Consider the following 22,850-nt stretch of genomic DNA (forward strand, 5'->3'; position numbering starts at 1 on the left):
CCCCCTGATAGTACCCTTGAGCTGCCTTTCCTCTCTCCTGGCTGTTTTTCTGCTGCCTATAAACACTCCTATGCCTCCTTCCTCCTCAAAAGGTACTCACTAGATTCAACCATCCTCCAAATCTATTGCCCCATCTCTCCCCCACCCTTAGTGGTAAAATATGTATCAACAACCTTAGAAAATGGTAATCCATTTCTTCTCCTAGTTTCTAAGTTCTCTGTGATATGCAGCTTCTGATCTCATCATTTGGCTAAAACTGCTCTCTCCAAAGTTGCCAATGAGGTCTAGTGTTAAATTGTTAGATTTAACAATTCTCCAGCTCATCTTTACTGACTTCTCTGTAGGCTGTGACACTGTCGATCACCTTCTCTTCCTCCAGTTTCTACTCTCGGGGTTTTGGGGACAATTCTCTCTCCTGGTTCCTACCTGTCTGATCTCTCCTTTGTCTCTGGTGGGCTCTTCAGCTAGGTCATGCCCAATCACCATGGCCGTTCCCCAAAGCTTTGTCTCTAACTTTCTGTTCTTCCTATATACTACAATGCTTAAAGAGGTCAGTATCAGTCCTATGCAGGTGATTCTGAGATCTCCATATCTGCCTTAATCTCTCTCTTAGGAACTTGTCCTATATAATATCTTTCAGATGTTCCATAGGCCTCCCAATCTCAACCTGTATAAAACAGAACTCATTATTTTTTTCCCCAAACCCTCCTCTCTTCTGAACTTCCTATCACTGTCTAACAGTCCTGCCATACTCCCTGTCACCCAGGCCTACAACTTCAATCTCAGAATTACCCTTGACTCTGATCTCACATTAACAATCCATCTAATCAATTGCTAAATCTTGTCATTAGCAACAATGGACCCAATTTCCCACAACTGTTCCCTCTTCTATACTCACACAGCAATCACCCTGATACAATTGCTTTGGCCCTGGATGACTACTATAGCCTTCTTTTTTTTTTTTTAGATTTTTTTTCCAAGGCAATGGGATTAATGGGGTTAAGTGGCTTGCCCAAGGTCACAGGGCTAGGTAATTATGAAGTGTCTGAGGCTGGATTTGAACTCAAGTACTCCTGACTCCAAGGCTGGTGCTCTATCCACTGTGCAACCTAGCCGCCCCTCTACTATAGCCTTCTAATTAATCTTCCTGTCTCAGATCTTTCTCCAATTTAATTCTATTCATGCTCAGACGTCAAAGTAACTATCCTAAAGAACACATCTAACTATATCACACCCCTCCAATTCAATAAACTCTGGTGGCTCCCTATTACCACCAGAATCAAATATAAAAACCTCTGCCTAAAATTCAGAGTCTTCTACAACCTGGCCCCTACCTAGCCTCCCAGAAGTCTCACCCTTTACTCCCCATATGTTAGCCTACATGCTCTTCCTTACATATGACACTCCATCTCTCACCTCACTACAGTTCTACCTGCTGTGCCTCATGCTTTGAAGGCTTGCCCTTCTCACCTCAAACTCCTGACTTCCTTCAAGATTCCTCTTAAATTTGACCTTCCTTCAGCAGGTAACCTTCACCACCCTCTTTCTAATCCCTTCCCTCTGAGATCATCTTCCATTTATATGGAATCCATCTTTTTGTACTTTGTTATTTGTATGTGGTCACCCTCATTAGACTGTAAACTGTTGGAGAGTAGATAAGGTCTTTTGCCTTTCTATGTCTAGTCAGAGTTTGGCACACTGCCTCACACACAAAAATGCTTCCCTGATACTTGCTGACCAACTTCACCCCCACCCCCAAGTTGCTAGAGCTCCTAGCCCATTTGCTTTTGTGTATAAGTGCCTTCCCCTCAGAGACTGGAAGCTCCATTAAAAACAGGGGCAATTCTGACTTTGTTTCAGTATATACATGACCTAGCTTACCCAGTACCTGGTTCTGTGGAATAGGCTCTTAATAACTGTTTACTGATTTAATGACTGACAAGCACCATGTCTATGATTGTTGAGTGATTCCTTGCCACAGCAAGGGGGAGAAAGTGTGATGAAGTAGAAAGAATACTGACTTCCAAATTAGATGACCTGGATTCAAACTCTGGCTTAGTCATTTACTGTGTGGCCTTGGCCATGTCATTTAACAACAATAATAAAAATATTTAACACATATAATTCTTATGTTCCAGACTCTGAGCTAAGTGATATAGAATTATATACTCATTTGATCCTCACAGCAAGAGGGGGAGGGAGATGGGGGGGGGGGGAGAGGCAATGTGCTCCTTGCTCTAATTGCACAATTTTGTTGATGGCCAGAGCTGTCCTTTCCTCTGCCCGGCTGCTTCATTATCCTGAAATAGCTATGTTGAAAACATCCACTGTCTTCCAAGAGAGCAGCCTCCTTGCATGGCATTCAGGGAAAAGGGTGCCAGCTGCCCAGCTCTGAGAAGGCAAATTTGCTTTGCTCCAAGTGACAAGACAACTGAGGCCCCCGAAGTCGTCCTGGCCACAGTGGGTGAAAGAAGCCTTGTGGTAGCTGAGCAGAAAGCAGCTCAAGGCCAAGTTTCACCTTTGGAGACACAACTTTTCAGTGTTGCTTTTTTTGGCAGGCAAATCACAAGGCAAATGAGCACACAGAAATTTGTCACGGCCAGCCTGCCAGACACACCAGCAGCTAAAGGAGACTTGTTGACCAAGCTGGGGTCCACAAACCAGAGCTTCCAGGCCCAAGAGCATCACTCACTCCCCCTGCAGCTTTTAGAACCAATCTGTCACAGTTTCTATTGTTCTATGATTTCCAAAAAACAAAACGCAAAAGCAGAAAACTTGAATTCTCTGGAAGCACTAGCGTTCACTGGAAATCCTCCAGGCAAGAGTAAAATATACGTAAAGAAAAACCAAATGGAAAAACAAGCAGGTCCATTTCTCTCCCCTTGTCAAAGCAGAGATCAGAGAGGTTTCACAAAATGTAAGCCGGGCAGCACAAACCATGTTGTTTACTTAATATTCTTTCAACAGCCAGATAAATATTTTAAGAACCCTGGCTGTTTACTCATCCACAATTCCATAGCTGCAGAAATGCCACCTTCCTTTTTTGGAAGGATTTCGGGAAAACGGTTCACATCTCTAAGTCAATTTCACCTAGAACCATCGCAATCGACTTTTCACTTTTAATTGTTGCTGTTAAACATGGATTCTCCAAAACACTGAAGCCTGGCTACATGATACCGAAGTTTAAGAACTATAATTAATATGCTCGTTCAAGGAGTGCATCTCTCTTAACAAGATATATTTTTGGAAATATTATCTAACTGAAGGGCTGCATAAATAGTTGGGCTTAAAAAAATAAACCCCAAGCTTTTATTTTTCCAACGAATTGAGTTATATAATAAGTCTAGAAGCCCCTTCCTTTCAAGATGCATTTTTTAAAAGGGGGGGGGCATGGACAGGTGAGAGAATATTACTAGGGTTACTTAGACCAAGCAGGACAGACCATCTAACAAGGGGAGAAAGGGCCAGGTGAATGGTTCCATGATTGAAAGTCACCCGGAGGAACTTACTGAAATCTGGAGGAGCTGATGACATCTGATGATAAGATGAATAGAGGAAGAGAAGAGAAGGAGAGAAAAGGTGAGAGAGACAGAAACAGATGAAAGGGACAGATGAGGAAGTGACAGAAAACATATGCCATGTGAGAAGGACAAAAAATAAAATAAAATAAACAACATGAGTCTTACCCAGAAGTCATTTAAGAACAAGAACAGTCCCTAGAATTCAGGTGTAACAAGCCCAAAGAAACATGAGCTCTAAAATCAGCACACAGTTCCAGCTCGAACTCCCTCATTAACTGAAGCTTCAGAATGTCATCCTCATATGTGGCTATCAGTACAGTGGACTGCAGGATTCTGAAGGAAGGAGAACTGGCCTTAGAGCTAGAAGGACGTCTTGTCTCTTAACTAGTCATTAGCTAGTTAATTGTGTCGGAACTAGGCTGTAGGGGGCGCCTAGGTGGTTCAATGGATAGAGCACTGGCGCTGGAGTCAGGAGTACCTGGGTTCAAATCTGATCTCAGACACTTAATAGTTACCTAGCTGTGTGGCCTTGGGCAAGTCACTTAACTCCATTTGCCTTGCAAAAACCTAAAAAAAGAGAACTAGACTGTAGGAAGTTGTTTACTTTCTCTGAGTTTTAATTTTCCTATCTATAAAACAAGAGAAAGGGATAATAATAATAAAAATAATAATACTAATATCTCTCTTGTAGGGTTGCAAGTCAAATGAGATGTATATAAACACTGCAGACCTTAAAACACTATTCAAATTTCAACTATTATTATAACTATTGCAGTATTTAGAGCACTGTGATATCTCCTTTACTACCCCATTATATGTTATCTGGGTAATTACTATATTCTACTAGAAGAAAGTATATTCTTTGAGGGCAAAGACTACTTCTTCTTGTGTCTGTGAGCTCCAAGCCCTACCCAATGCTGTGCACTTTGAAGAGGTTAAAGGTAAAATTACTATGGGTAAGGACTCATCCAGTGATTTTATTGACACGGGGAACCTACTGATAAGGAGACTCCCTCTATCAATGTGGGTCAGCACCTTGACTGCAATTCATTGTCTTAGCACAGTCTAGGACCCTTCTAGATAAAATGGTTCTCCCAGGATCAAAAAGTCAGTATATGTCAAAGATGGAATCAAACCCAGATCTTCTGAGCTTTGAAGACAATTCTCCACACTATACCCCAGTCATATCTCTGAAATTGAACTGAACTAAATTGAATTGGATTTCAGTAGCCCTATACAGAAGAGAGGAAGAAATGGATGAATGAGAGAAAACACATATGAGGAAGACAATGGCCATAACTTCCTAAATTGAATCAATTCAGAGAAAAGAGACTCAAGGACTAGTATTTCATATTACCTCATAAACTCATTGTTATATCCATATTGGTCAAATATAAAAGTCCCCAGTCTCCCTGGGGACAAACTAGATTGTTGAAGAAGAAAGATGGTCTCTTATTGCAAATGAGTAGAGAACTGCTGGAAAATTCTCCCTTTTTTCCTCTCTTTTTTTTAACCACCTCCTCAAAATGTCTGATAATCTGTTATTAAAATCATTCCTTTGGGTCAAGGCTAAGTATTTGTAGAAATCCTTGGTTAAAATGGAAATGGGGGAGGATGGTAATAATATACATTTAGCCATTATCTGTTTTTTTTTAGGTTTTTGCAAGGCAAATGGGGTTAAGTGGCTTGCCCAAGGCCACACAGCTAGGTAATTATTAAGTGTCTGAGACCAGATTTGAACCCAGGTACTCCTGACTCCAGGGCTGGTGCTTTATCCACTGCACCACTTAGCTGCCCCTTAGCCATTATCTGTTAACACCTTTACATGGATTGGTTTTATGGGACACTTTCCAACATACTAGATCAGTGGTGGTAAACTCAAATAAAAAATGGAGCTACTGAACCATATTAAGCATTCCTGAAGGATGTGTATTGATTTAGAAAATCACCTGTTATTATTATCTATGCTTTATTGTATTTTTATTTAATTGGCTAAGTATTTCCCAATTATATTTTAATCAAGTTCAGACTGCACTCAGCAGTGTTGAGGGCCACAAGTGGCTGGCTGTGGGCAGCGTGTCTGATGCTGGTGGGCTATAGAACTGCAGGGAAGGGACCATGGGCCAGGTAAGTTGTGATGTAATTGGTAGCAAGACACAGGTGTTGAGTAGATGATTCCATGGGGAAGCCATTCAATGGACACATTTCTTAAGTCCATACTTTTGGTTCAGGCAGTAGGGAGCACCAGAGCTGGAAGATGAAGGGCAGTGGGTGGGGCCAGGTATTCAGGAAACAAAGATTAATTTCTTTATTCCTTCAATGGACATTTGTTATGGGGCTAGTATGTGCCTGGCTCGACATTGAGTGCAGAGAATGCTTAAGAAAGGAAGTAGCTCTGGTGAGGAAAGAAAAGGATCCTCAAAGGGGTACAAGGTCAACGAGTACCAAAAATACACTTCCCAATTCTGACCCAATCTGCTGGGGACCATGTTAAAAGAGCTAGCTTGGCCAATCAAGGTATGCTATTCTCATTTCAACCCTTTCTGCCCTTTTTCCATAGGGTTTATGGAGAAGATACAGGGAGAAGGATGGAAAATCCACTACCTGTAGAACCCTTGGGGAACATGGGAAATGGCCTCAACCAACTTCTGAGAGCTCTTCAGAATGAAAGAACAGAGTCAAAAGCCACACAACCCAGCCCACCATCCTAGAGACTTTAAAGATGACAATACAAAGTTGATGCCAACAGACTCCAGAGCCATTGCCAAATTTAAGACAATCAGAAAGGACATCTACTAACCCCTGCTTCTGTCAGGGTGGAGAACATTAGCCATTGACACCAATATTGTCTCCATTCCACGATCAATACCCAACAGAAAGTAAAAGGGCAAAGAGAGATTCATGTTCAGGATATACAGTTCTTAAAGTCTATATTCTAATGGACCCAATAATAATTTTTATTATTAACACATATCTCTCCATAAAGGGCTCCTAGAGGATTCCTATGCAATGGAACAACATTGTAGTGGAAAGAGAAAACTAACTCTGAATGGATTCAAGTTCCACCTTTGCGACCTATTGTTGAGGTAACTACAGCCAAGGCACTGAATCACTTAATGCTGCAGGCAGCTCTCTAAGACTTGAAGTTGAAGAGAAAAGTACTTGCTTGTACTGGAAGGGATTTCCTTACCTGGGAATTCTCTATAACAAGGAGTTCAAAGGCCTAGTCTCTATACCTTCACCCTTTGATGTTTGTCTCATGCTTCAACACCCAAGAAGATTATAAAAAACAAACTGGATAATTTTATTACATTAAATTAAACCATAAACAAAACCACTGCCACCAAGATGAAAAGAAATGTAAATTGCAAAAGGGAAACAATTTTTACAACTAGTGTTTCTGCAAAGGACTCATTTCTAAGATATATAGGAGAACTGAGTCAAATTCATGAAAGAACAAGTCATTCCCAATTGATAAGTGGTCAAAGGATATGGAAAGGCAATTCTCAGACAAAGAAATCCAGGCTAGCTATAATCACATGAAAAACTACTCTAAATCACTCTTAGAGAAATGCACATTAAAGCATCTCTGAGGTACCACCTCATAACTCTTAGACTGGCCAATAGGACTAGAAAGGATAATGATCAATGTTGGAGGGGATGTGGGAAATATGGAACACTAATGCATTGTTGATGGAATTGTGAACTGATTCAGTCTTTCTGAAGAGTAATTTGGAATTATGCCTGAATGTTAATAAAAATGATCCAGCAATACCACTATTGGATCTGTATCCCAAAGAGATTAATAAAAAGGGTAAAAATCGCACTAGTACAAAAATATTAATAGCAGCTCTTTCCATAATGGCAAAGAATTGGAAATTGAAGGGATGTCCACAAATTTGGGGAATGACTGAACAAACTGTAGTACATGAATGTTGTAGAGTACTATTTCTCTCTAAGAAATCATGAGGTACATGATTTCAGAAAAACCTGGAAAGACTTGCATGACTTGATGTGGAATGAAATGAACAGAACCAGAAGAACATAACACACTAACATCAACATGGGGTGAAGATTAAACATGATGGACTTGTTCATTTCAGCAGTACAAACAATCAAAGACATTTTTAAAGGACTTGTGATGGAAAATACCATCTATATCCAGAGAAGAAAATGTGGAGTTTAAATGAAGACCAAAGCTTATTTTATTCAATTTTTAAAAGTTGTCTTATGTATTAGATAATTTTATTATCTCTTATGTTTTCTTGCTTCCTTTTGGATCTGATTCTTCTTCCACAACACATTCAATTTTGATCTATGTTTAGCATGGTTACAAATGTAGTGCCAATATCAGATTGCTTTCTGTTGGGAGGCAGGAGGGAGGGAGGGAGGGGAGGGGAGGGGAGGGAAGGGGGGGAGAAAAATCGTAAAACTCAAAACCCTGTAAAAAATGATCGGTTAAAAATTACCAAATAAAGAGAGAGTGGTGCTTCAAGGAGGGCTTTGCTATCCAAATTCACAAGGAACCTAAATTTGAAGGGTAGCCTGCTATTATACTGCAGGTGAATGTGCTCTTTGTTGGTCCCCAGGTTTTTATCAAGTTCGTGAATATGTGGAGGAGGGGAAACTAATATGATGAGAGGAAAAGGAATCTGCTGGGAGAAGGCTAGCCCAAAGAACCAGGGATACTTAATCTGGAGAAAAGAAGAGCTAGGGTGGGGAGAGGAACAGAAGAGCTGTCTTCAAATATCTGAAGGGTTACCGTATGGAATATGGATAAGACTGTCTCTACCTACCTTTCCAGAACAAGCTCATGCTAATTGCCTTAGTGTATTGCATTCTAAGCTCATGATAATTACCTTAATGTATTCTGTACTCCAGCCAAACTAGACTCATGTCCATCCTTGGCTCTGATCTGTTTCTCACTCTTGTTTCCAGATATTTGTTCTCCCAGTTCTTTACCCATCAAATGAAGTCCCCTCTATCCAATTTTGCTGAAGTCCTAAACTTCCTTCAAGAATCCACTCAGTAGCTACCACCTCAAGGACGTCTTAACAGAAGCTCAAAATTCAAAGAAAACTCTGAGGCTAACCCCCATGCCCTAAAGCAGGACTTCTCTCTGTAAAAATGCCCTCCAAATGGTTGGCATTTATTTGAAGGAACGATGCACCCATTTGAAGATCCTTTTAGGCAGCTCTAATTGGGAACAAGTTTGTATTGATGTCAAGACTAAATTTGTCCCTCTATACCAGTCACCCATTGCTCCCAGGTCTGACCTCTGGAGCCAGACAAAGAAAACCCAAACCATCTTCTTTGCCCTGGACTTACAAAGACCAGAACACTGTGAACCATGTCATTGTCCATCCATCCATCCATCCATCCCCTTCTGCCCCACACACAATCCCAACCAAGTCTCTTCTTCTCCGGGGCAATAGCTAAGCCTCATTTGACAGAGCCACTAGCTCATTCTCAGTTCTGGTCACCCTGGCTCCACTTCATTCATAACATTCCTCAGTCATGGTCTCCAACACTGAACACACTGCTCTTGACATAGTATGTCCACAACAGGACAAAGAAAGGTGATTCATTCAAGCAGCACACATTTATTAAACACTTTCCATGTGCAAACAAGGGAGCAGAAAGACAAAACAAAAAATAATCTCTGCCATCAAGGAACCTTACACTGACTGAGGGAAATAGGATTTCTACAGAAGAGTTAATTACACTATAAGGTGAGGAAGGGGAAAAAAGCTAGTTAGAGGGATATGGAGGGAACATTCTATAGGAGGCACCATATGAATGGAGCAAACAAGGAAACTAAGGAAAGAAATTCCAGGCAGAAAGGGAAATCTGGGCAAAAGTGTAATTAGAGACAGGAAAGGAAGTATCAAGCTCAAGAACTAGCTATGCAGGTCTAAATATGTCTGAAAAGGTAGGTAGGAGCCTAGGTAGGGAAGGGAATGAAATGCTCACCTGAAGAGTTTCTTCAGCAGCTTCCTAGAGGCAATAGGGAGCCACTTGAGGTCTTTGAATAGGGTAGGATCCATGATTGAACAGGTGTTTCAGGGAGGTTATTTTAGCATTTGCACGGGAGGCAAATTTTTAGAGATGGGAGAGAATAAAAGAAAGCAAAAAGTAATCAAGACCTGAAGGACAGTGGAATCCATGTGAATGAAGAGGATGGATGTGAAAGATATTAGATATTGGGCAGAATTAGCAAGATTAGATGACTGAGTGAATTAATAGTGAGGGAGAATCAAGAGTCAAGGATGACTTTGAGGTTTTGAACCCAGGCATAGTAGAAAGAGCTGTCTTAAAACAGGGAGACCTGGATTCAAGTCCTACCTTTGATATCTAGCTGGTGTCAAAGTCAAATACAAATAGGAGCCTCTAATTCTTATATCAACATCTTTACAGGCAGTATATCAACTTTGTTTTAAAAGGAAATATTATCTATGTTGTATTATACTTGTTTTAATTTGCTAAGTATTTTGTTTAAGTATTTCCCGATTACATTTTAATCTGGTTCAGGTTATATTCAGGAGTTCTGTAGACTATAGCCTGGGAGTGGGCAATGTCTTTAATGCCTCTGCTTTCCAACCATAGATGGTGCCCGCCTGCACTGGTAAAGGGAGCTTCCTTACCAAGGAGTTCCCCATTCCAATGAAATTGTACCTTTATTATCAGCTTACCAGCAGAGTGCTTGTCCCATTTAGAGCAGGTATCACAGTGTACTACAAAGAGCGCTGGGTCAGAATCAAGCTAGATCTGGTTTAAATATCAGCTCTGGAAACAAGTAGCTATGTTAACATGGGCAAGTCATAACCTTGCAGATCTACAATTTCCATATATATTTAAGCCATTGTAAGTATCAAATAAAATGGCTGTATAGCAATCTGCAAACTTAAAGTCCCTACCATATGTTAATAGCCACCATTAATATAAACATCGTCTAGCTATGTATCACCACCAGCACCTAGAACATTCCACTGAATCTGATAAAATGAAGTTGAGCAGGGATCCATGTAATACAATAGAGTACCAAAAAGAAATCAACCTCATAAATATATGCAGGAGGAATAATTGGACTTGTGATTGTTCTTGAAAAGATCTTGGGAAGGGGAGTTTAAGTAGAAGATTGTAAACTTAATATGAGTCAACAGAGTAATGTGGCAGGCACAAAAGCTAATTAATGTGACCTAGAGCTTCTTTAGGAGAGGCAAAGTTTCCAGGAATTAGGGTGGGGTGATAGTTCACCTGTGCTCCATTGTCTTCCTCTTCAGACTTTTTTCTGGAGGGTTGTCTTTAATTGTGGTGTCAGTTTTAGGACACTGATCAGATGACTTCACATGTCTCTCTCTCAAACTTCATCCCAATAATTAGATAACTCTTTAGTCCCTTTTCCTTTTGTCCTATCACATATCATCTCTTGCCAGATTTCAGTCCCATGAGATTTCCATCATCTATCTCCTCCTCCCTTATTCACAAGGCCCTGAATGAAGGTGGAGAATATTACCAATTCATGAAATCCAACCTCAACTAAATTTTCACTGCAGCAAGATAGTCCTTTTATTCCTCCCTAACTAATTACTTCCCTTGCTTGCTACTATCAAGTTTCTCTCCCCTCAAGTCCCTCACATTTCCCATCCCTCACCTAAGGACCATGATTGCTACTTTAGTTTAAAAAATGAAAGCATTAGATATGAGGTGCCTCTTTTTCCATTCTCTTCACCTCAAAACCACTGGACATCATCTCCTACTCTCTTCTTCCTTCAGTCTGTCAGAGATGATTTTTCTCCAACTAAAGACTAACCCTTCTTCACAAACTCTTGATCCATGTTTAGCCATCTTCTCTAGGAGACTGAATCCTCAATCCTCCCCCTCTCTCTTCAATCCCTATTTGCTGGTTCCTTCCCTACTGCCTTAAACATGCCCCAAGTCTCCTTTATCCTTAAAAAGCCTTTGCTGGACTATATCATATCCTCAAGCTATCATCATATATTTCATTTCCCTTTCTTAGGCAAATTCCTTGAAAAAATTGTTTCTACTTGCTGCCACACTTTCTTCTCAACTCTTCCACTCTTTCCAAACTCATTTCCTCATCACTCAACCGAAACTATTCTCTTTATTAATAATCTCTTGATTGCCAAATACGATGATCTTTTTTTCAGTCCTTCTCCTTCTCCACCTATTCATCATATATGACACCATGGATCACAGGCTCCTCCTTGGCTTTTCCTGACACTGCTCTTTCCTGTTTATTTTCTTCCTTATCTCACCCCTTCCAAGTCTTTTGAAAGACTGGCTAATCAACCACATCACAAGCCCTAGCTGTCAATGTTCCTCAAGGCTTTATCCTGGAGTCTTGCTTTAGCCTTCTCCATGATCTCATCAGCTCCCATGATAATCTCTATGTAGATGACACTCAGATCCAGCCTCAAACTCTCCCCTTACTTTCAGTCCTGCACCACATCCTAATCGTCTTTTGAACATTTCAGATGGACTAACCTAGAACTATCTTAAACTCAACACATCTAAACTTAAATTTAATGACTTCTCCTTCAAACCATCCTTTTTCCAAACTCCCCTATTTCTGCTGAAAACACCATCATCCTTCCAGCATCATAGATTTATCATCTGAGACTCTTCACTTTTCCTCACCACCCATAGTCAATCACTCACTAAACTTTGCCATTTCTATCATCACAACATCCCTCAAATTCAATCCCTTTCCCAGCTCTCAAAACTTCTCATCGATCACCACGATAGTCTCTTAATCTCCCACCTGAAGACTACTACTACTCCAGTTCATTCTGAAGAAACTGTTCCTAAAATAATTTTCTGGAAGTAAAAATATATGTGATGCCCCTATTTGACTAACTTCAGTTGCTTGGTACTGCCTCTAGAAGAAAATAGAAATGTTTTTTTGGTTTGTAAAGCACTACACACCCTGCTTTCAACCTATCTTATGAGCTTCACTGGACATTACTTCTTCTCCTATTCTCTTGTCCAGCCAAACTCCCTTTCTATTTCTTACTCACAATACTCCACCCATGCCCCACGTTCACTCTTTAACTCTGCCCCCAAAGAGCAAGTCCCTCTCTTTCTTTAAGACACAGCTTGGGCACCATCTTCTTGGGCACATGGAGCTTCTCCTGATGTCCACCCTGCCAGGACCCTCTCTTCCAAACTACCCTGTACGTAGCTACCTCATATATATTTGCATGTATTCACTCTATAGTTCAATAATGATTCTCTGGACTTGTTTTCTCCCTTATTAGAATGTAATCTCATGGAGAATAAAGATTGTTTCATTTTGTGTACTTGTATTCCCAAAGCCTGACACACACAACAGTCACTTGACAAATACTGATTGAAAACAGAAAGTGTCCAGGGGTGGACAGCTAGGATGATGAAAGGCTTTGAATATAGGTAATAAAAATCCGCCGCAGGAACAGGGAAGAGAAAAGTCCGGAAAAGAAAAGACTTGGAGGGAACATGATCTGTCTTCCATGTATTTAAAAGGTTGTCATATGAAGAAGGGATCAGATTGGTTCTGTTTGGCCCCAGAGAGAACCAAGAACAGTGGGAGAGTTGTCTAAACATGGAATGGTCTGCTTCTCCCCCACCATAAGTTTCCCTTCCCCCAGAGTTCTTCAAGAAGAGATTGAAGGGGGGGTGGCTAGGTGGCGCAGTGGATAGAGCACCAGCCCTGCAGTCAGAAGTACCTGAATTCAAATACAGCCTCAGACACTTAATAATTACCTAGCTATGTGTACTTGGGCAAGCCAATCAACCCCATTGCCTTGCAAAAACCTTAAAAAAAAAAGAAGAGGAAGAGATTGAAGGGACAACTAAATGGCTCAGTGGATAGAGCACTGGCCCTGGATTCAGGTGGACCTGAGTGCAAATTCCAACTGCCTAGCTGTGTGACCTTGGGCAAGTCACTTAAACCCATAGCCTTAAAAGATAAAGTTTTTTTTTAAAAAAAGAAGAGATTGGAGAATCCCTTGGTGGGTATGTTACAGTCGGGTTTCCTTTCTGAGGTTGGACCACTAAGACCATCTCCTAAATAGCAAAATCTGTGATTCTACAAATTCTGCTTCATCTCAGAAGGCAGAGGTAGGGGAAATCCTAGGAAGAAAGATTTAGGGGGATAAAATACCTTCCTAATAAGTACAGCTATGGAGTGGCTAGGTGGTACTGCAGTGATTAGAATGCCAGACTGGAGTCCCATCTTCTCTTCCCGAGTTGAAATCCAGCCTGACTAGCTGTGCGACCCTAGGCCAGGCACTTCACCCTGTTTGCCTCAGTTCCTCATCTGTAAAATGAGCTGAAGAAAGAAATGGCAAGCCACTTCAGTATCTTTGTTGCGAAAACCCAAATGGGGTTGAAGAGTGACTGAATGACTGAACAACAGTAATTGGAATTATCAAAATATATACTGAATAATCTGCTAAGAGGAGCGGTGAGCTCCTCCCTGTCCTCCAGCACAGGCTGTAAAACCCTTTGTTGTACATTCTGGAGAAGAAAAACGCCAAGTTATACATCTCTGAGATCCCTTCCAACTTGGAGGTTTTAGAATTCCATAATTTCTAACAGTTTGTGCTAAACAAAACCCGTGCTGAAGAGATGTGTGTTACCTTTACTTTATGACATGACTACATTTACCTAGAAACTAAAGCTGCCCCTCACATTGTAAGTTCTCTAAAATATTCACAGATGTGGAAAACTTACAGAAGCAAAAACTAGATCTCAAATTAAACTACATCTAGTAATAATATTCCTTTAGGATGATGGAGGCCCCAGACAAGGTCATTTATCCAATACAACCAGTCCCCAAAAGCATCCTCTAACTTCACTATTCTAACCTAAAGATACTTTCTCTCCTGGTTAGGGAAGGCTAAGATGGGTACTACAGAAACCAAGAGGCAAGGAGATACCTGTGGTAAATGCCAATCATCAGTAGAACATTGCATATTTCGATTTGTATTTTGCTTCAAGGATTCCCCCCCCCCCCCAATGCTTTATTTCTGGAGATTATCCACCCCCTTTTGATTGCTTAATCTGAGCAATTTGCTCTCAATTCTTATCAGCAAGTTTAGGCCCAAAAGGAGCAATCAAAATGGCACCATCCTTCTCAAGTAGATGACTTGAACATAAAACAGATAGTACAGTTACACAAAGACCCAGTATGCCAGAGATTTCCCCTTTGTCACACCTCCCAATCTGCATTTTTAGCTTCAGCCTGTTTATATCTAACTTCCAAGTTCTACTTTCGATCTCCTGACGTTGATCTCCTTTCTCCACCTTTCTCCTCTTCCAGTGATCACCTTTCACAGTACCTGGCCTAGAAAATAGAGTTATGGGTAGAAGGATCATCTCTTTAAGACACAGTCTCTCTACCCTCAAGAACAGCTATTGTCCCAAAGAGCTCACATACCATGAAGAATGCTAGCAACAGAACAATAAGCAGTTTTGAGGACATGTCCTGCTCGGATCATCTTCACTTGAGAGACAATCTTTATGCCTGTGATCTGCACCAGCGCAACTCTGCCCACACTGGGAGGGCTACAGAAAAGAGGAGCAGTTAATCCAGTTCCCTTACTCCGTCCCATCTTTTGCAGATGCCCAAGAGCATAGTCCTAGGGTATGTGAACACACAGCACTTGCCCATTGGATTTATCATCTCTTTTAAAAAAGCTAAATTAAAAATACAATAAAATGGCAAATTGCTGCCAGTGTTCTGAGCTGGTGGCTTGACTCAATGAGGCATTCTACTAAAAGGTTCTTACCCCTTACTCCCTTATTGGTAAAACCACTAGCTTACAACCAGTCCACATGGCAGCTCAGTGGCTAAGCCTGCTGCACTCTGAACAATCAATGGATTATTCTTTTATATTTTCAACATTGTTGAGAAAGGGAAAATAGACAAAGATTGTCTATTGATCACACTGTAACACTCCCCCCTCCCCCAATTTGTTTTTCAAAGCTGAAGCCACAAGGAGGAAAAAAAAATCCTCAGCTAGCTCCTAAATCCAGAGAGACCAAGATGATCTTCACTGAAACAGTTTTCATATGTGCCCCATATCCAGCCACAAATACCACAAAGCCTGGTGGGATTTGAGGAGCTGTAATAACCATGACAGCAACATCAACCATGTAAAGTAGAGAAGGCACCCTCTCCACTAAATGGATGGGGCCTGTCAGTAGGCCCAGGGGCCACTGGGCAAGGGGTCAGCTTCTGGCAATCCGCTTGGAATCTCTCTACATAAGCTGGGTGAGGGGCCCAGGCCACAAGGCTGACCAACTCCCACTGAAAGCAGGGCTGAAATGGAAGGCACAACACATTGGGACTGTGGCAAACAATGCCCCCAACCTCCCTTGGAGAGAGAGAGAGAAATCGCTCCTGCTCTTCACTACTGTCCAAGCCTCAGAGCTTGTCTTTAGCAAATTTTGGAGGCCCCAAAGCACATCTAGGCACTACTCTCCAGGAAGCTAACTGCTGAATTCATTGGAGGGGGGGCAATCAAAGCAAAGCTGCTGGACACCCAACACTGTAGCCACATCTTCCCCTTTACAAACTGACAACTACAGCACCCAACGTGGGGGACTTCTGAGGAGACAAAGGGCAAGTTTCCAGGTACACACCTAGGATTCAGAGCTCAGCTAGAACATTTCCTAAAGGACTTCCTTCTTTCCAGGCTGGATGGTCTATGCATCCATGGAGAGGAGGAAGGAGAGAGTAGTTGAAATCCCATCAAACCACCCAAAAGCTTTCAAAACAACTTGTTGACTTCAGTGAAAGGAACTGTTAATAACTAAGCTACTGGCCAGCTCTTTTGACTTTATTCAACCCTGTTTTCTCCAGCACAGGCAGAGGGCGGGTCCCCATGGATAAAATCCAAGATGCATCAGAATATCATTTTCCAAACCTCCATGGGTGTGTAGCTAAAACCATAATGTTGACAATGAAATTCCCTAGAAATGAATACTCGTACTACTAAAAAGTTTTGTGGTTCTTACAGAAAAAAAAGCCTTTCATGGTAGCTGTAAAAGATTTTGATTGCCTGGGTCTTTTAATACTTTATTTTAAAGCAACAAATACTAATAGTAGGCTGAAACTAGTGCAAATATTCTACATTAATTTCCCAGTAAACCAATAAAGCAACTTATTTTTTCAAAAGTGTTTCTTAATGATTCCTTTGTCATTAGGCCTGAAATGCAAATAAAACATTCTTAGATGAAAGAATAAGGTGCTACAAATGATAGAGATGTAATGGTGGAAAAATCATACCATACATTTAGTAAAATACTTTATTTCATACAAACCAAAATCCATGTTTCCTGATACCCAGGCTACAAAATTCCACATGAGATGTTTCACAGTAACCACCATCATTTTCGTATAGTTTGTATAGATTTTATTTTATTTTTCACAGTGGAAGGAAGGTAAGACAACACTTATACAGAAAACTCAGTTAAAGGAATGAATTCAAAACCCTGTCAGCTTCCAAGTGGAATTACCTGGATTAAGATGGGTTGTGCTACAATTTTCAAATGTGTTTATCTGGGCATTTTGTGGAAAATAAGGCTTCTGAATGATTCTCAAGCCATTCCACCTTATCACAGAAATGCATATTGCAAATGTTCAGCACAACACGAACAGCCAGTTTAGCAGCCTGCTTTCCAAAGTTTACTATTTCAATTAAACCTTGACTTAAAAACCTTCAGTCAAGAGACCTCAGCTCACATGAAGCAAGCAAAAGACAGGAGCTTGGAGCTCCCCTCCCCACAAGCTAGTAGTGTAGGGTCTCCCCTCTGCCTTCTTTTGTCCATGAGAGAGAAAATCCTTTCTCTTTACAGTCAGGGATAATGATGGCCAACTTTTAGGTGGGGAAGATTCAAGTTGCTTCCAGAAGAGTTTCCCCTTCGCCCCTACTCCCCAGGAGAGGGAGAGAAGAGACAGAAGGTTCTATGAAGGTGGTGTTGAAGGGTAGTGGGTAAAGAAGCTTCCTCTTCCAAAACAGCTAAAAGAGCAAGTACCCAAATTCCTGCAATTTCCTCTGGGGATGGGACACGTGTTAACCTATACCCAAACCCTTTCAAGGGCATCTCGGGCCATTAGCTAAGTAATGGGTGGGGCTGGGGAAGGGGTCAGGGTCATAGATGAGAAGGAACTAATCTGCTCAGTGTTCCTCACATCTCCCCAACACCTGTTCTCTACATCTCCCCACTCTGTATCCATAGCAATTGTTACCCAATTTATATCCAAGAGCAGAGAAACCAGTCCACTGCTTGCTTGGGGGGGGGGGGGGGGTGAGGAAGGGATGGAATGAAGAAGAAATGGGATGGGGCAGGAAAAGGGAAGTGGAGAAAAGAGGAAGGGGAGAGAGGAGGGAGGGAGGGAAAGAGAGAGAGAGAGAGAGAGAGAGAGAGAGAGAGAGAGAGAGAGAGAGAGGAGAAAGGAGGGGGAGAGAGCAGGGGAGGGGACAGGGGGAGAGAGCAGAGGGGAGGGGAGAGAGCAGTGGGGAGGGGAGAGAGCAGAGGGGAGGGGAGAGAGCAGAGGAGGGGAGGAGGGGAGAGAGCAGAGGAGGGGAGAGGGGAGAGAGCAGAGGAGGGCAGAGGGGAGACAGCAGAGGGGAGGGGAGAGGGGAGACAGCAGAGGGGAGGGGAGGGGAGAGGGGAGAGAGCAGAGGGGAGGGGAGAGGGGAGAGAGCAGGGGAGGGGAGAAGGGAGAGAGCAGAGGGGAGAGAGCAGAGGGGAGGGGAGGGGAGAGGGGAGACAGCAGAGGAGAGGGGAGGGGAGAGGGGAGAGAGCAGAGGGGAGGGGAGGGGGGAGAGAGCAAAGGGGAGAGAGCAGAGGGGAGGGGAGGGGAGAGGGGAGACAGCAGAGGAGAGGGGAGGGGAGAAGGGAGAGAGCAGAGGGGAGGGGAGAGGGGAGAGAGGAGAGAGCAGAGGGGAGGGGAGACAGCAGAGGGGAGGGGAGAGGGGAGACAGCAGAGGAGAGGGGAGAGGGGAGACAGCAGAGGAGAGGGGAGGGGAGAGGGGAGACAGCAGAGGAGAGGGGAGGGGAGAGGGGAGAGGGGAGAGAGCAGAGGGGAGGGGAGGGGAGAGGGGAGAGAGCAGAGGAGGGGAGAAGGGAGAGAGCAGAGGAGGGGAGAGAGGGGAGAGGGAGGGGAGAGGGGAAAAGAGAAGAAGAGGAGCAGTGGGCAAAGAAGAGAGAGGATGGGTGGGGAAGAGAAGAGGAGAGAGGAGGGGGGGTGGACGGGTTCAGATTCTCCCTGGCTTCCCCTAATCCTGCCCATCCTGAGAACCGAGTGGCCAAGGGGCAGTAGCTGGGGGGCGGGGGCAGCAACCAGCAGAGTCCCCGGGCCAAGGCTGTCAGTGGCAGAGTCAGAGGGGGAGCTGCCCCCTCTGCCGGGCACTGGCATGGCGCAGGGGGGGTTAAAGGGAGCAGAGCCTTTGTTCTCCCTGGGGTGACTGCTCTGAACTGAGCGCGGAGTCTGCGCGGCCCGGAGCCGGAGGGGGGGAGCGGAGCGCTGGCGGTCCGCAAGCGCCAGAGAGGCAGGCTGCCTGCCCCCCCCTCCCCGGGGGGCCTGGGGAGAGGGACTCATCGGCCGCCCTCGAAGCTGCTCCCTGGAGTCCGGGCTTGTGACAGCGCCAGGAGCCAGGAGAGCCGGCCGGCCGCTAGCCAGGGGAGGCGTGCCTGCCTGGCTGGGGCCGCTTTCTTTGTTAGGATCCAGGCGGCCGGAGCAGATTGCCGGGCGCGGGGCCCTCAGGTCGCACTTGTCCAGCACGCACGCACACACGCGCGCACACACACCCGCACACACACCCGCACACACAGCCGCACAGCCCGGAGCGGCGGCCCTCCATTCCCCCCGCCTCGCTGCTCAGGGTCGGCCCGGAGAGGCAGAGACGCCGGGCAAAGTGGCCGGGTCCCGAGTGGAGCGGTCCTGAAACGCAGCAGAGGCGGGCCCTGGCGCTCAGCTCCGACCCGGACCCCCGCCTCCCAGGGGCAAAGGGCAGCGCGAGCGCGAGCAGGGCACGGGCAGGGCAGGGCAGAGGAGGCGGAGCGCAGCGGGCCCACTTACCCTTCGAAGCATCCTTCTCCTCCTTGGGCTTCATCACCTTGCCACTCATAGATCCCAGTTTGCTGGGCACGCTCGCCCCGAGGAACGCCAAGCCTCCCGGAGCCGGCCGCACTCGGAGGGCTCCCTGGGCAAGGGGGCAGGCAGGCAGCGCCCGGCAGCCGACCCTGGGGCTCGGGCTCGGGCTCCGCTCGCCCCAAAGGACTCCGCCGGTGCCTACGGGGAAGCGGGGCAGGGGTGAGTGAAGCGCGGAGGCACCGCAGCCCCCCCCCCGGCCCCTCCAGAAGTCAGAGAGACAAAAGCGAGTTGTCGCTCGCTGTCGGGGGCTGCCCCCTCCCCGCCCCCCCCCCCCCCCCCCGCGCTCGCCCTCTCCTCCCCACCCCGATGCCAGCTAGAGCCCTGGAGAGAGCGCAGCCGGGACCCGGAGGCTTTTCCAAGGGCCCCCCAGCGCAGCCGGGGCTCGAGGAGCCGGGATGGGGGGGGGAGGGGACGCCCGCCCCGACAGCGCGGGGAGCAGCGGCGCCCGACCGTGCCCGGCCTGGGGAAGGCGGGGAGGGGGGGCGCCGAGGCGAGGCGGGCAGAAGCGAGGAGGAGAGAGGGGGGAAAGAGCCGAGCCCGGCTGCCCTCCAGCTCCGACAAAGCCGAAAGCCAGAGGGCAGCCACTGTGTGCACATGTGCCGAGCGCCGTGTCAGCCCGTCAGACCGCAGAGCCCGGGCCAGCAGCCGCCCTTCCTTACCTGCTGTCTCTCCCACAGCCACAGCCCCTGGCTCCTCGCTCGCTCGCTGCCAGCCAGCTGCGAAGCCCCAGCGGCGGCGGCGGCGGCGGCGCGTTATATATAAACGGGAAGGTGTGGGCACGGAGGGGGGGGGGAGTTGGGGGAGGGACGGGACCCACACAAAGCCGCCGGCTGGCTGTAGTAAAGCAAGAGCGCGACAGGGGCGCGCCGACGTCAGCCGGGAGAGAACCTGGCCAGCCCCTGACCGATGCCGCGGAGAGGGGAGCGGGAGCGGGGGCGCGGGGCTCCGGGGCCCTCTCCGCCCCCCCCCAGCCCTTCCCTCTCTCAGGGTCGCCCGTTAGGGCAGGCTCTGGAGCGGAGCACAGAGGGGGCGGGCGCCTAGACGAAGCCCCTCCCCCTGTGCCCGCTCCCCCTTCCCGCAAGTGCGGAGGGCCCTGGCCGGGCTCTGGGAGGTCTGGCTGCCTGTGCAACAGATTCCCACCAAGAGGCCAAAGGAGAAGCGCCAAGGCTCCCCGGGCGCAGCCTCTCGACTCGCACCTGATACGTTGGCTACCCATCGAGGCACTGAGGATGGAGGGACTGAGCCACCCCCCCCCCCGACCCGAGGAGGGATGCCTGGCAGCGCGGGCAAAGCTAGCTTGTGTGTGTGTGGGGGGGGGGTGGATCACCCTGTGCCCGCCAACCCTCCGCTGGCGCTTTCCTCTCCCTCCCCGGGAGGAGGGGGGGCACAGCCAGCTCGAACTTGTAAATTGCTTGGCATGGAGAACAGACCCGCACCTTCTTCTGCGGGTCGGGGACAGGGGAAGGGGGTAAAACAGAGAAAGGCAGATCTCCACTTCCTTCAAGGGTGGAATCAGAGGGAAGGGAACCTGGGGAAGGAGGAATGGCTGGGCACTGCCCAGAGCTTCTGAGAGGGCCCTGGGGCTCTAGCATCAGAGCTACCACCGGCCACCGCAATAACCTCTAGCATGTAGGGGCTATCGCTGCCCCCCCCACATACACACACCTTAATTCGATTCAGTTAATGGTATTAAAGTGAGCGCAGACAGCATAGAGATGGATTAGTCCTCCCGAAACCAGGCAGTAACTCAATTAAAAGAGCCTGCTGCTTCAGCGCCAAGGACCCAGCGAGGCAGCTGGCTCTGCCGCCAGGGTTGAAAGGTGGGCAACTCTGGAAACTCAATTTGCAGCCTCCTTCCTTGCTTAGGGAGGAACTGGGGGGAGGACGGGGCTGCCTTCTCCTGTCAATTATATCACGAAACTTGCTTGATGACAAAATGGCATTGCCCAGTCCAATGTTTCCCCAGTAATGAATAGCTGTACTAAGGAAAAGAAGACGATAGCATAGCCTGTTTCTTTAAATGGACAAGATGGGGGAAGGGGGCCAGAGAGAATGCAAAGGAAAAGAAAACTGAACCTTGTGAGTGGTTGCAGGGAGGGAAAGAGCCCCAGCTGCTTTTTGACCAAGTTTAACATTTCCTTCTAACTGAAAGCTAAGGAGGGGAACCAGGGAACCCAGGATGTGCACTTCCTCCCCTTTCTGGCCCTTGGGCCCTGCCTGTGGTGCCCTTCTCAAAATAAGGTTTTGAATTTCAGAAAATTCAATGCAGAGGAATTACAAAGGAAACAAAGGACCCCCCCCCAAAAAAATCTCTGTTGGAGCCCAAGTTAAGAAATGGTCTAGTGCTGCCAGCACAGCATTGGGAATCCAGGCCACCTAGCTTCCTATCCAATTCAGGACTCTCCAGGTCATAGAGCTTGGACAATATAGTTAACCTTCCTGAGTATCAATAATCCTCATCTATAAAATGGGAATAAGTCTAGAGCAAGCTGGGACCCATCCAATTTGTAATGTAAATTACTTTGCAACCCATAAAGCTTTCTATCTGTGTGCTATTATTAACAAGAATTACATTTTCTCAAGGCTTTTTTATATCCCTCTGCCCCACCCCTCAGTAAAATATAAACTCCTTAGAGACTAGGGAGATGAGAAGGGGCACTGTCTCTTTTACTCTAGAATCCTAGAACCCAGCACACTCATTGTAAATAGTAGGTGTTTAAGAAATGATTTCTTGTTCATGAAGAATCAAGATGGAAGCAATTTTTGAGCTGACCTATGATATCTGAATTCTCTGAGCCTTCTTAGTTTCTTCCAAAACTTTATATACATATATGTGCACACCCCCACAGGTTTTCTCCACAATGGAACTGCTGGACTAGTTACTGATCATTCTGACCATAGGACTGGAAACCTTCTCTTTACATTAGTTTCCAAAAAAGCAAAAAAGAATCCTTAGGCAAATCCTTGCCTGCACTGAGTCAGTGTCTGGTAAAGCCTGTGTAGAAGAAAACAAGGCAAGCTGAGAAACAAAATAGGGGTGGAAACTGGCAGTGATAGAGAAGAGGAAATTCAGGATTTAGTACCAAAAGAACTACATCCAGGCAAATGAAACACTACCTGTTCTGAAGTATCGGAAGGGCTGTCCTGTGGGAGAAGGA

The 22,850-nt window shown here is 45.7% G+C and overlaps 1 protein-coding gene across 2 annotated transcripts in view; it reads right to left on the reverse strand.

Annotated features, from left to right (window-relative positions):
• The window catches only part of FGF13 (fibroblast growth factor 13), a 517,188-nt gene extending 497,437 nt beyond the window's left edge, over positions 1 to 19,751 (reverse strand). For both annotated transcript variants that reach the window (XM_074202175.1, XM_074202173.1), the window contains exon 1: positions 19,618 to 19,751. In XM_074202175.1, coding sequence (XP_074058276.1) covers positions 19,618 to 19,666 — 49 coding nt within the window. In that variant the 5' untranslated portion in view covers positions 19,667 to 19,751. The remainder of the gene's footprint in view (positions 1 to 19,617) is intronic.
• Positions 19,752 to 22,850: the final 3,099 nt, after the last annotated feature.

Source organism: Macrotis lagotis, chromosome X (assembly GCF_037893015.1).
Source record: "Macrotis lagotis isolate mMagLag1 chromosome X, bilby.v1.9.chrom.fasta, whole genome shotgun sequence".
Classification (NCBI taxonomy): domain Eukaryota; kingdom Metazoa; phylum Chordata; class Mammalia; order Peramelemorphia; family Peramelidae; genus Macrotis; species Macrotis lagotis.